General features: G+C 26.2%; 1 protein-coding gene and 1 long non-coding RNA gene across 2 annotated transcripts; both read left to right on the top strand.

Moving 5' to 3' along the window:
- The first annotated feature begins 1,179 nt into the window (after positions 1 to 1,179).
- Positions 1,180 to 1,814, top strand: LOC130677531 (uncharacterized). The gene is made up of 2 exons (XR_008991629.1): positions 1,180 to 1,287; positions 1,371 to 1,814. It is a non-coding gene; the product is annotated as an uncharacterized LOC130677531 (long non-coding RNA).
- Positions 1,815 to 4,366: 2,552 nt separating this feature from the next.
- On the top strand, positions 4,367 to 13,526 carry LOC130676949 (uncharacterized). Its single transcript, XM_057483458.1, has 5 exons — positions 4,367 to 4,538; positions 5,166 to 7,145; positions 8,722 to 8,843; positions 13,353 to 13,406; positions 13,503 to 13,526. The coding sequence occupies exons 1-5, from the start codon at positions 4,367 to 4,369 to the stop codon at positions 13,524 to 13,526; spliced, it is 2,352 nt and encodes a 783-aa protein (XP_057339441.1).
- The last annotated feature ends 2,104 nt before the right edge of the window (positions 13,527 to 15,630 follow it).

Genomic DNA, 15,630 nt, shown 5'->3' with positions numbered 1-15,630 from the left:
AAAATCCTACTTTCGATCATTTTCGATATTTTCAAAATTCGTGAGCGACCTCTTAAAAATTTTTTATCGAGCTGATTTGTGGAGAGGCTTCTTAAAACATCGTAAACCAACAAATGTTCATGCGAGATTGAAAAAAAAAAAATAGTCGGTTTTTTTGCGCCACCCTAATATATATATATATATATATATATATATATATATATATATATATATATATATATATATATATATATATATATATATATATATATATATATATATATATATATATATATATACGTTTTTTATTTAAAAATTATATTATTAAATGAGCAGCGTGGAAACCTATTTTAATTTATGATTTATTTACATATTTTAACATTAATTGGTGCATGCATACTGTTTTTAGTTTTAGTAAATAATACACTGAAACTTTCATTCGGTAAATATAAGATGACCAAGAGCATAAGTGTAATTTGGATATTTTAAATATTAATTAACAATGTTTTTATTTAATACTTTTTAGCCTAGTCCTATTATTAATGTTTTTGTTACTGAAAAAATACTATCTAAACAAAATAAGTTAATAATAATATAAAATTATATTATTTATAACAAAATGAAAACGTTATTGTAGCGGAATTAAATATTAGTGTTAGACAAAACACGTGAAAATAAGTTATCTAAGTGTAAAGTTCATGGTGAGCATTTTAAAAGCGTATAATGAAATTGGATAGCTTAAATGTTGATTAACATTGTTTTATTCAATATTTTTGGCTGTCTAGCATTTTCAGTGTTTTTGTTACTGGAAAATATAAGGTGAGCAAAATAAGTTAATTATATAAAATTATATTTTTTATAACAAAATGAAAACGTTGTTGTAGCGAAATTAAATATTAATATTACACAAAACACGTGAAATTGTGTTATCTACGTGTATAGTTCATTGTGAGTGTTTTAAAAGCGTACAAGGAAATTGGATATCTTAAATGTTATTTAACGTTGTTTTTATTGAATATTTTAGGCTGTCTAGCAATTTCAGTGTTTTTGTTACTGAAAAATAGTAGCTAAGCAAAATAAGTTAATAATAATAAAAATTATATTATTTATAACAAAATAAAAACGCTTGTATAGCATAATTACATATTTCTAAATGTTGATCAGATAAAATCTGACAGTTTTGTGGGGGCTTGGTTCTGTATATAAAGACGCATCTGTTACCGCACTACTGTATTACTAAAAGAGTCTTAACACTGTTTATTATAAACTAGTATAATAATAATTGTTTAATTACGTTGAACTACAAAGGTTTGTATGACTGCAAACATCAATTATTTGTGTTATTTTTAAAAATACCATAATTTATGGGGGTCGTAATTAATACTTTTCAGATATTTACAATGGATCTATCAAGAATCAATGCCGTTAGCCGTTTGAATCACATTTTACCAACCATAAAAATGACTGATTTAGAGGAAAACAAGGAATACAAGGTTTCATCAATTCGCTTGGTGGACAACGCTAAATGTAAAACCGTGGTGGCTTCTTTAAACGACGAAAACAACATTTTCCTACCTACAAGAACAGCCAAAATTTTGATGGAAAACCCTGAGCAGATTGAGTTAATGAACACCGCTGCTATGGCCAATAAACTATACATATTTTACATTGGTACGCAATACTGTAAATTTGAATTTATATCAAAAGAATCTTCTTAAATAATATTATTGCTTAATATTATATTGTAGTAATTGCTGTAATAATTATTATTTATTAGTTGATAAATAATAAACATAATAAAATGTATTTCATAAGTTATTTAAAAATACCCTAAATACGTTATTATTATTATTATTATTATTATTATTATTATTATTATTATTATTATTATTATTATTATTATTATTATTATTATTATTATTATTATTATTATTATTATTATTATTATTATTATTATTATTATTATTATTATTATTATTATTATTATTATTATTATTATTATTATTATTATTATTATTATTATTATTATTATTATTATTATTATTATTATTATTATTATTATTATTATTATTATTATTATTATTATTATTATTATTATTATTATTATTATTATTATTATTATTATTATTATTATTATTATTATTATTATTATTATTATTATTATTATTATTATTATTATTATTATTATTATTATTATTATTATTATTATTATTATTATTATTATTATTATTATTATTATTATTATTATTATTATTATTATTATTATTATTATTATTATTATTATTATTATTATTATTATTATTATTATTATTATTATTATTATTATTATTATTATTATTATTATTATTATTATTATTATTATTATTATTATTATTATTATTATTATTATTATTATTATTATTATTATTATTATTATTATTATTATTATTATTATTATTATTATTATTATTATTATTATTATTATTATTATTATTATTATTATTATTATTATTATTATTATTATTATTATTATTATTATTATTATTATTATTATTATTATTATTATTATTATTATTATTATTATTATTATTATTATTATTATTATTATTATTATTATTATTATTATTATTATTATTATTATTATTATTATTATTATTATTATTATTATTATTATTATTATTATTATTATTATTATTATTATTATTATTATTATTATTATTATTATTATTATTATTATTATTATTATTATTATTATTATTATTATTATTATTATTATTATTATTATTATTATTATTATTATTATTATTATTATTATTATTATTATTATTATTATTATTATTATTATTATTATTATTATTATTATTATTATTATTATTATTATTATTATTATTATTATTATTATTATTATTATTATTATTATTATTATTATTATTATTATTATTATTATTATTATTATTATTATTATTATTATTATTATTATTATTATTATTATTATTATTATTATTATTATTATTATTATTATTATTATTATTATTATTATTATTATTATTATTATTATTATTATTATTATTATTATTATTATTATTATTATTATTATTATTATTATTATTATTATTATTATTATTATTATTATTATTATTATTATTATTATTATTATTATTATTATTATTATTATTATTATTATTATTATTATTATTATTATTATTATTATTATTATTATTATTATTATTATTATTATTATTATTATTATTATTATTATTATTATTATTATTATTATTATTATTATTATTATTATTATTATTATTATTATTATTATTATTATTATTATTATTATTATTATTATTATTATTATTATTATTATTATTATTATTATTATTATTATTATTATTATTATTATTATTATTATTATTATTATTATTATTATTATTATTATTATTATTATTATTATTATTATTATTATTATTATTATTATTATTATTATTATTATTATTATTATTATTATTATTATTATTATTATTATTATTATTATTATTATTATTATTATTATTATTATTATTATCATTATTATTATTATTATTATTATTGTTGTTGTTATTATTATTTTTATTATTATTATAATTGCTTAAATTTAAATTTAAATCTGCGCGAGCGGGCACAGCTATCTCCCACCGCCGCGCGATAGCCCCCTCCACTTTGGAGTGGGGTCCGCTATAGTGGCAATACTACTACTGATAAAAATTACTATCAAAATAACCGGTGATTAATCTTAAAGATACGGTTATTCTGTTAAAATCGAAATAAATGTAAAAAAAAAAAATTGTACTAAGGATAAAACAAAAATTTTTTATGTGTATGGATATGGATTTTCGAAGTGTGTAGAATTTTCATACCACTGGAAACCTCAATCAAAAATAATTAAACTATCGGTATGATGGAACTTCTATTGCACAGTAAATATCATTACATTCTAAATAATGCATTTTTAAAGAGTAAGAAAAAAAAAATATTTTGCAGTCTAAGACTTTGAGTCATCATGAACTACTAAGATTATAAATAACTAATGTATTTTTTTTTTAAACAAAATTTTTGAAGTAGTTAATGACATTCGATCTAAACTTAATTCGTGTGCTAAAGTATGTCTAACGATTTGTCTGTGAATTTATTAAAAAAGAAAAATTTTCATATCTTTTAGTAATATTGAGAATTTATCAGGGCGAATGCCCCGTCAAAACCTGACCAAAGCTTTGAAAAGTTTTTCCATACATCATATTCTAAATTTTCTAACAACTTTTTTTAATAATTTGAAATTTCATCAATAAATTGAAAACATCTTATTTTCTTGAACCTCACGATAAATTAGGGTTTAACATTAATTTACATGTGTTTTTCGTAACTTTAAGAGCTAGAAATGTATCAGAGAAAAGTATCAAGTGCACATCACGTCAGTCAGTCCAGTTGTGATTACGCAATGGCAGATGACATTTCCACTGTAATTCCAAGTATTAACCACAATGACGAAAGAATTATGACTAGAATCCGTTCGTGTAAGAATAATAAGAAAGTATCTGCAGATGAAACCAGTGAGTTACTTACTTGAATTAATGTATTTATTAATTAAACAAAAACTTTTTACAATGGAATTTATTGAGTTCATAATCAATTTTAATTATTTTGTTTTTAAAACTTAATCATTTGGGTACTGCATGATTTTAATATTTACACGTAAAAAAATGAGTGGTCGAATTTAATGCAGTACAGTCCTTAACATTTTAATACAAATATGCTAACGGGCATGAAATATCTACTATTGATAATACTTTATATTATAGCAGTACAGTATACAAAAAACTTTATAGTAGTAATCGTTATATACAGAAAAAATAATTTTTGGACGCAAGAAGTATTTTGCATCATGAAATGAAGAAAAAAATTCTTAGTGAGAAAAATTTTTTCTGTGTCCCAAAAAATTTTTTTTCACTTTATAATGTAAAAAATTTTCCCCAGCAAGTAAATACTTCTTGCGCCGAAAAATCTTTTTCTTTTGTACATCACATTATTTCAAGTTAACCTATATATTACTAATTTCTAGAAGATATATTCTCGATTATAGTAAATTCAACTCAATATTTTGTTACGTGTATAGTTAAGATCACCTAATTTATATTGGGTTAATTTCAACGATAGTTAGTTTAAATAATTTTATACAGGTCTTACAGAAAATGAAATAGAGGAATCAGGAGACGATTCGGATAAATCTTACAAAGCTACAGAATCTGACAATGAATCCATTGAGAATGAAAGCGAACTATGCGAAGATCAGTCTGAGGATGAAAATGGAGACAATGACTTACACAATAGTAATTTACCTCCTAGAGTTAGTCAGGGATCTCAAAATACTTCATCGTCACTTATAAACTCATTCAACATGCCCGGAAATTCTGGATGGGATGACAATGACGTGATCGCTGAATTGACATGTAACAAAGGGAATTCAAAAAAAGACTTTTGTATTTTTTGTAAAGAAGAAATCTTGAAAATTGCTCGTCATTTCGAAATTAAGCATCGTGATGAACCCGAAGTTCAAAGTTTTTTAGATCTGAAAAAAAAATCAGCTGAACGTAGGCGTGCAATTGGAATGTTACGAAAAAAAGGAAATTTTGAATTTAATAAGAAACAAACGTACAATCATAAAGATCATAAACCTGGTGTGATTAAAGTTGTAAGATGTCCCAATCAAGAAAGCAAACAATCTGGTGGGAATTTTGCACCATGTTCAAATTGCAAAGGATGGTATACAAAAAACAATCTTCGTCATCACTACCCTGCTTGTAAGGGTAATGCTGCCAATAGTAAAGGTATTCTTGCTAAAGCACGTAAGCTACAAGGGCAAATACATCAACGTGCTTCCAAAGATATGCGTTATAAAATTCTACCCGCAATGAAGTTAAAAAATCACGTTCGTCTCATCAGATATGATTTATTGATTATTTTATTTGGTAACGAAGAGTGTATGAAGTATAAAAAGCGTAATCTCGCTCAAATGATTCGAGGAAAATTAAGCTTAATTGCACGATTTTTTACGGTAGTGAAACGAAAAGAGCCTACTGTTAGTGACTTTGCTTCTATATTTGATCCGATAAAATATCATGCAGTTATTGACGCGATCAACGAGTTTGCTGGCTTGGATGAAGAATCTGGGTATTATCAAGTCCCGTCTAGAGCTTCCGAAATTACTACCAATATTAACAAAATGGGACAGATATATATTAGTGAATGTATTATTAACAACGAAGATGAAAAAAAACAAAAGGTTGAAAACTTTTTACTTCTATGCAAACAAGGATTTGCCAACATCATTAATAGAACTGTGATGGAAACCAGAATAATGCAACAACGTCAAAAAGTTATCGAACTACCTCGAACAGACGATATACAGCGATTATCTGAGTATTTAGATAAAAAAATCAGCAAAAATCGTAAAAAATTGAAGACCAACTTTAGTAAACTCGTATGGCGTGATCTAGCTGAAGCATTATTAGCGCAACTGCAGTTATTTAATCGAAAACGTGCGGGGGAGTTAGAAAGATTTGAAATTCAGGATTACGAAAAAATGACATTCATCACAGAAAAAGACGAAGGTTATGAATTACTGTCTGAGTCAGATAAAAAAGCAGCCAAAGAATATGGTCGTGCTACAATATGTGGTAAACTACATAAAAATGTGCCATTGCTGCTTAATTCAAAAGTTCGAAAAGGTCTTATTGAGTTGTTGAAATTTCGTACTGAGGCAGGAGTCAGTTCTAGAAACCCATTTGTTTTCGGGATAGCAGGTTATTACAAAGATTCTCATCTCTGTGCTAGTACTGTTTTAAGAAAATTTTCGGAAGAATGTGGAGCTGAAAGACCAGATTTACTCCGTGGCACTGGACTCCGTAAACAACTTGCTACGAAGTGTACTGAGCTACAGCTAAACCCCGGAGAAGTTTCAAAAGTAGCTGACTATTTAGGGCATGATATAAATATTCATAAGAATATTTATCAACAACGTGCTAAATCTGATATACTCAATATGTCTAAAATTCTACATATAGCCCAAAAACCAGATCGTTCAGCTGATGATTCAACCATATCTATGAATTCTACACATAACTTAGAGACTGAAAATTCAACAAATGCAAGTTTTCCAGGTATACATGAAATTATTTTTTCATATATTTTAGTTGTTATTTTTCTTCTATTCAATATTTTACTTAAATGAACAAAAATAGTAATTTATTCACTTAAAGTTCTTAAAATTTTTGAAGCAACCATTGCCGTGACTAAGCTTTTTCTTGCATACGTAGAAGTCTTAAAGATTCTACGAATATATTTCTTCAATAATCGCTTGAGAAATTTTTTGAGTAGATTGTACAAACGTAACATATTTTTTAATTTTGCAGACTGCTATTTTTGAACAAACTTTGCGACCAAATATGATACTTCCAGTGTTCATCATTTACAGAAATTCAATAATTTTGAACTTATTTTTTTTTTTTAACAAATTAGCAATCAAAATTTAATAATGTCACTTTATTTCAAATTTTTTTTCACAAATTTAAACTGTTTTATATAATTTCATTAATGCAATTTATAAAAATAAGATATAGTAAAGGCTTAAACTTAAATAGTCGCACTGGGTTTACTAATGAAGTCGATTTAATTAATATCGATGTTTACTAGTATTCATTTATACACTCGGGTGTGTCACTTTAGGGTAATTTTTGCCCTTAATATAAATATTAACAACTGTCTCATCGCAATTTTGTATTTCCCATTTAAACAATATGGGAAAAACTTTTTAAGCTTGGAATTTAATACCTCGGGAATGGCTCATCGTACAAATAAGTTCAGGACAGATTTCCGTAGCGAATAGAATTCTCTACAAAAGTTTCTTTTCATTTTTTAATAAATTCATCTTATTAAAGCTTTCAATCAAATTTATAATAAGTTTCGAGATCTTTTTATTTTGCCGGCGAAACCATCAGATTTAGCCCAAAATTTTATAAAATATTTTTTGTAGACCATGTCATCCTCTACAAGTTATCTCTGACGAAGTCTTTTTGAATTTTGCATAACTTTTGAGTTATTCTCATTTTGATTCCAAGCTTATATAAAAAATAGTTTTCTGATCGATTTTAAGAGCCTAACATCAAAATGAAAGTAACTAGAAAAAAATGCGGAATTTAAAAAAATCAGAAATACTTTGTCGGGAATACAATTGTCTATAAAAAAGATTTCACAAAATTTTGTGACAAGTCTGACAGTTTCACCGGAAAAGTCAAAAGAAGTCGAAATTTACTACAAATTTGACTTTAAGCTTTAATAACTTTTGAACAGATAGATTTATCAAGAAATAATACGAAACTTTTTTTCGTAGAGCGTTCCATTTTCTACGTAAATATATCCTGAACTTATCTATACAATGAGCCATTGCCAAGGTATAAAATTCCAAGCTCAAAATTTTTTTTTCCTATGGTATTATTTAAATAGCGAATAGAAAATCGCGATGAGACACCTGTTAATATTAATATTAAAGGCTTTAATTTCGACTATTATCGACAAGATAATAAGGTAAGACAATTACCTTCCTGCAAGTACAGGAGCTGTTAATGTGTTGAAAAAAAAGTTGCCCTAAAATGACACGACCTAGGATGCACACATAAATATTTGACTTTTCATTAACTTTTAAATACTTTCATTGAAACGTATGCTATTATATTGCAGACACATCGAGTAATAACCAGTCTCATGCTGACGATCATCAAGATAAGAGTGATACTGTTAATTCATCAAAGGACTCGAATTTCAAAATTACATCTAAAGCTAAAGTTACTTTTAAAACACAAGTAACAAAAAATTCAGCTGAATCTAAAAAAATCACTCGAGCTCGCTGGAGTGAAGATGAAAAAAAAACAATTCAACGTTACTTTGCTGAGTATTTAAGAACGAAAAGCCTTCCTTCGTTTCAACTAATAAAAAAATTTAAAGCTCAGTATAATATTTTACCAGGTCGCAGTCCACAAATTATAAAAACTTATATAAGTAATTTTCATCGTACGATGCCGAAAGTAAATCAAATTAATAAGAGCGAAAAAAACAAAAGTCAATTTCATTCAAATGATAAAAAAAATTACTTTTAATCACTTTAAGCTCTTATTTCTATATTCTTTTGCTTTAAAAATTTTGCAACAATTTGAAATCAAAGAAACGTTATTCTTCTGTGATTTTTAATTTTCAATATGTATTGCATATATGTTCAAAATATGTAAGTTTTTATAACATTAATAAAAATTATTTCATTAGTAAAATTAGTTTCCAATAATTTTGAATTTTGATGTGAGGACCCGAGTCAAAATTAAAACAGTAGTTTGAGCCTCCAAAGCCTCAGTTCTTTTGATGTTGCACTTGCCGCTGAATGTAATATGTTATTTAAGTCCTCGATGTCCTAAAAGTAGCGTATGAAGGAGTAAATCACCTTTTTAAAATGGTATTTTAACCCTCTATGGCCTACCATTTATTTTAAAATGCTATTTAAGTCCTTGATGTCCTAAACGAAGGGCATGGAGGACTTAATCACCTTTTTAAAATGGTATTTTAACCCTCCATGGCCTACCATACTTTTAATCTGTAACTTCGAATGAGCTCAATCCTTAGCATGATATTATTGTTATACATAAAGATATTTCCAACTGATCATGAGCGTCCGAGTAGCAGTGCGGCAGTGGTTGTGCTTCATATTCGTAAGGTCGTGGTTTCGAATCCCGGCGGCAGCAGATTATTTTTCAGCAGTTTTTTTCGAATTCTTCGGCAGTTTCCGTTTTCCAATACTTCGTTTGTATTTATTGTTCACATAAAATAATTAATTAATCATATACTAATAAGTCAAAGGCTCTAATTATTCAATTCGAATTTCGAATGACATAGTACTATTCCATTCGAACGCCTACTCGTATAAGTTTAACTATTATTATTAATATTTTAATTTTTGTTATTTTTTAACTCACAACAAAACATTTATTGCTAAGAAGTTATTTTTGGAATTTTTAAATTTCAATTTTTTTTCGATCATGGTGGCTATTTCTAATTAGCGACCCCCTTTTCCCTTCTGTTTCTTCACCAATTGTACGTGATCCGATGAGAGTCTTTCTCGATCTATAAATTTAGGCTCTGGAGGCTCATTTTACCTTTTTAAAAAGATGATTTGAACCTAAACTTGGTAAAAGTGGACAAAGTTACCACGTTTAGGTTCAAATTACCTTTTTAATACATGGATCTTCATATTCTAAAAACATGATTTGAACCTCCTTACCCTCATGTAGGATTTGGAGGCTCAAATCACTTTTTTAATTTTGACTCGGGGAATAAAACAAAATAACCATAACTTTTATAAATAGATGAAAAAGTTGGCTACACTTAATTATTTCTAAAACTTTCTGTAGCTTGGCGCTGATTAAAAGTCATAATCATAATTAAAAGCATGACCACCACAATAATAATAATTATAATAATAATAGTTTTTATTCAACGCATGCCTGATTATCGCGACTTCTCATATCTGCAAAGCAAACCCTAGGAGACCGATTACTGATCGGTGGTTAATAATTCGTCATAAAGCAAATGGCGTCCCATGTTCCTCAACAGCGTGTGTTTATGGGGTAGTATAATCAATCTAACAACTTTCATGTTAGCGTCAACGTATAATTACGTTGGTTATATTTTATAAATTAAAATAAATAAGAAATGAGTGATAAGAGAAACCAAGAACTAGTATCATATTGATCCCCACCTGATTTAGGGTTTACTTTGCTGATATAATGATTCGCAAAAATCAGACATTTGTTGAATAAAGTATAGTGCATAGCACGTGGGATAAGTCTTCATCCGTCAAACGTAATGTTCTTAGCACTCGTCTCCGGTGCACACTAAGCACTCGTTGGCACTCGTCGTGTGCACCTACGATTCGTGTTAAAAACAATGTGCTTCCCATTTAAAGACTCACCTAACTCACTCGCTATGCAATATACAACTAAAGACTAATAATAATATTTCTTACAGACTAATTAAAGTTCGTTTAACATTAGCTTCTTATGGAATGTTCATTATAACAATACAAAAAATTGACATGGAGTCTTTTTTGTAAATAATTTTATTTCCAACAATTTATTCCGTACAAAATTTGTTGGACTCTTGAAGACTTCTTATTTATTGGCATTGAAATGTCTTCTTTGAGAAGTCGTGTTCTCACCATTTATAATTGATTGTAAAATTAACAAAATTAGATGATTGGAACAAAAGTTATTTATCCACAATTATCAAATCTCAAAAAAGTCATCTACTCATTTGAGCGAAAACTACCAATCAATATTAGTATTTATTTGGCTCAAAAATAACTGTTAAATGATTAAAGAAAAATTTTTATTTAAATAAGAATTTTCTTTTTATTTAAGTAAGTTAAAGTCAGAAACTGGTTGCATGTTTAGACTTTTCTAGATGATCTATTTTTCGGATTTTTCAAAAAATTGATGAATCGAGAGATAAACTTCCTTCAAAAATAATAAGACTATCAGTATAGATACTGTAAAAAAATGAAGAATCAATTTGGTGTGACCAAGAGCTTAACCCGGAGCCTCTTGACTGTGACTCAGCACTCTACGACGTAAGCTGTCAAGTTCTTACATATTTCAGGATTTATTTACTTATGAAAATATGGATTAACGGCATTCGAAATATATGATTAAAAAAAAATAATAAAAGCTAATACTTTGTTATTTCGATTCGAGTCTCAGAGAATACATGGCCTCTCAAAATCATGCACTGTTAGAAGTATTTATTTGAGCCAAATAAATATTTATTAATAGTTAATTAATGATTTATTAAATAAGATTTATTTGGGCCAAATAAGCCATTTCTTAATAGTTAATAAATGGCTTATTCGAATAGAAAGAAATGACACATGAAGTTAATTAAGTAAGGTTATGACAAATAATTTATAGGACTTTAATTTTATTTTTTTAAAGAAAATAATACACACAATTAATGTTAATTGAAGATAAAAATTATTGTACAAAAGATAAAAAAAATTAAAATATTATAATAAATTTTTACTAACAATCACACTCATTCCATTCAAGGTTATAACCGTAACTTCATGTGTCAATTCTTTTTATTCAAATAAGCTATTTATTAACTATTAAGAAATGGCTTATTTGGCTTAAATAAATCTCATTTAATAAATTATTTATTACTTATTAATAAATCTTGTTTGGCTCGAATAAATACTTCTAACAGTGTGTACATGCAATTGGTATATAATATTGTCTATCCGAGCCGAAGGCGAGGGTGGCAAACACACGGATTGACATGTCTTCACTTTCTCCTTGATGTGTATACGATTTTTCACCAGTTCTACAACTGAAAATTTAAATTTTCACCTTTGTTAATAGTATGTATAACCCATGAGTTAAATTCTACCCTTCGTTTTCTTATAAAAAAAAAGATCAACTTTTTTTCCTCTAAACAGAAAATGTATAGAAAATTTTTGATGTAGCTATAATGTCACTCTTATATAATATTAATACCATTTTGAAGTCGAACTTTTGAAACAATATAAATAATGAAAAAAAAATTATTACCGAAAAAAAACCCTGTGCGGTTATTTGTTATAAGCAAAAAAGCGCGCTTCACGGTGTAATCGCGTAAACAAACGGCTCTAAAAAGAAAACTATTGGATAAAGTTGTCGTAACTCTTATTTTGGAGGGAAGAATCATGAAAACTGTTGAGCAAATTTCATACCAAAATATTTAAAACATTTAAAGTTATTGATTTTTAAGGTAAAAAACGCAAATGTACAATAATTAGCTATAACTTGTAATATATAAAAATAATCGACGCCAACCCGTGGATAAATATTATTTAAAAATAATTAAAAAATTCCTAGTGAGCAAATTTTGGTGACATCTAAGATCAAAATGTGAACACTGACCGAACGATTGATCCAACGTATGGATTATGGGAGAGATTCGGATTAGACATCTAGAGTAACGGCCGCGTTTTGTATTTTGAACGATTTCGATTTCTGATCAAAAAGAACGATTATATCGCGATCAATTATGACGCGTGAACAACAATCCGCGTTTTTATTCAACAATTGAACAAGCCGAAGCTTTGGCAAGGGTATAATCAACGTGTTTTAATGATGTTCGAGTAAGATCTATTTTTTTGGATTAAACAAGCGGAGTAAGTTGCTATGCCTTGTGATAAATGTTATTTAATTAATTACGCATGATAATTAGATGCTATAATTTGAACAATTAATCAAAATGAAATTGATTATGTATTATTTTAATTTATTCAGAAAAATTCTACGAATTATGCATGTCTTATTCTTACGTTAGTCAAGCCTTGCCGGGTAAATACTGTGAAGTCACTACTATCTGGTTATATAGTATTGTAATACACATTGACCCTAAATATAAAACATAAATAACTTAAAAAATCGTATTAGAACATGAAACATATAGATCGTTAGATTAAAGTCTCTTCTGCTCCTATCAAAAATTGCATGAACCTAAAAAATTTTTTACCCGAGATATATACAATTGAAGGTTGAAAAACGTGGTATTTGAGGGGTATGAATTCAAGCACCAACTTTGATTGTTCATAACTTAGTAAATAATTGTTCTGTTGCTACGCTGATTTTTTTTGGCTATAGTGGATCCTTGCCCAATAGAATTCACGGAAATAAAATTTTAATTTTTATAAATTATTGCTATAATTTATAATTTATCGTCACAAACTATCTTGGGATCTAATTAAGATACGAATTAGATTCAAATTTGTATTTACGCAGAAAGTGATATTGAGTATTTTACGTGAGTGATGACTGATGCTGATGCTACAAACTTAGAAATGTTATTATTTCGTGAATAACTAATTATTTTTAAATTAAATTAACTTATTATGTTTTATTAAAAAATAATTACATAGAAAAAAAGTATTTTTCGGCGGCAGAAATATTTTGCACTATGAACTGGAAACGAAAATTATCTTAGGCCTGCAAAAAATTTTTTGGTTCAAGAATTATTTTCTCGCTTCAAAAATTTTACATAGTGGAGTACTGGATTTAACCGGCTCCGGGTTCAATTCTAACTTACGCAAAACTAGTTTTTTATTCTATTACAGTGTCTCAACTGTGAGTTTTATTGTTTCGGAAAATCAATCATTCTTTGTTCGATTAATTTTTTTAATGATTTTCAATCATTATCCTAGAAAAACCTGAACATAAAACCATTTTTGAACTTTGAATTAATAGAAAAATTTCGTTTTATTGATTAATTCTTTTTGAGAATTTTTTTAGAGAAAGTAAATTTTTTAGACTTTTTCATCCGTAATGGTGAGAATTTCTCTGATTTTCTTAAAAAAAATATTTCCACCAGACTAGAAGTCCAGAATACAAAATTCTTTGATTCGACCTCTAAAAAGTATTTTTTCTTCTTAATTCTGAAATGATCATGGATATTCAAATTTACATTAAATGTTCCAGAATCATACAAAAATTGTCCTGAAAACTGCCAAGTACTGAAAACTGCCGATAGATATATACGTCCTGAGTCCTGGAACTGTCCCGAAATCTGCCTATCTTAGAATGACCCGAAAACTGCCCTTAGTCATAAAACTCTTCATATTTTTGAAAATATCAAAAATTTGAAGAAAAATTTTGCGTACATAGTTTTTTAGCACTATTAGAGGTGTATTTTTCACAAATTCAAAAGTGGTCCTGAAATATGCCACAATTAATATATATATATATATATATATATATATATATATAAATATATATATATATATAAATATATATACATACATATATAAATTTTTTAACGAATGGTATTTTTGAACTCTACTCAACTAATTATGATAGTTTATGACGAAATTCCTTGAAAAATCGACCATGAGGACAAATACAATATTTACATTTTTAAAAAAATCTACCTAAAAAAATCAGAGAAAATCTTACAAAATCATTAATAGTTTCATGAATTGTGTGCATAAATAGACCCAATATTATTTTCATATCTAGGGCAACAATACCACTGTTAGACCAGTGTTATTTTCCAGTACAAAACTGTACTTAGAAGACAAAACCTAAATTCGAAGTATAAGTGCCATCTTACAGTACAAGAATTAATCAATTTCAGTTTTCCACTTACATTTACCACCATCTAGTAGCCCAATACGGAGTATTTCTCGGAAGTTGATGGTGATGATGAGGGTGGCTCTCTTCATTCTATCAGGATAGTGATGGCGACATCATTGTCCGGGAAGATGAAGGAGTCTACCATCTCATGTCATCATCAGGGTTTGAGTCCAACCGAGCGCGTCCCCGGGTGGCGGATAGGGGAATGGCCCAGATGACTACTCCTGTCGATATCATCTTTGATGATTTTTCGCGTGAAGGAAAGTTTGGGTTAGTGAGTTCCATATAGGGTTGTTACCGGTTTAACCACTGGTGTGCGACCTGAAAAAGACTCACCGTGGACCACTCAGGAGAAGCTATACTCCTTAAAATCAGAGACGAGCGTGATGTATAAGGTGTTGAATAATTATTATGATGGAACAACAGAGTAATAAGA

Source organism: Microplitis mediator, chromosome 11 (genome assembly GCF_029852145.1).
Source record: "Microplitis mediator isolate UGA2020A chromosome 11, iyMicMedi2.1, whole genome shotgun sequence".
NCBI classification, from domain to species: domain Eukaryota; kingdom Metazoa; phylum Arthropoda; class Insecta; order Hymenoptera; family Braconidae; genus Microplitis; species Microplitis mediator.
This window is presented reverse-complemented; position numbering and strand designations above follow the sequence as displayed.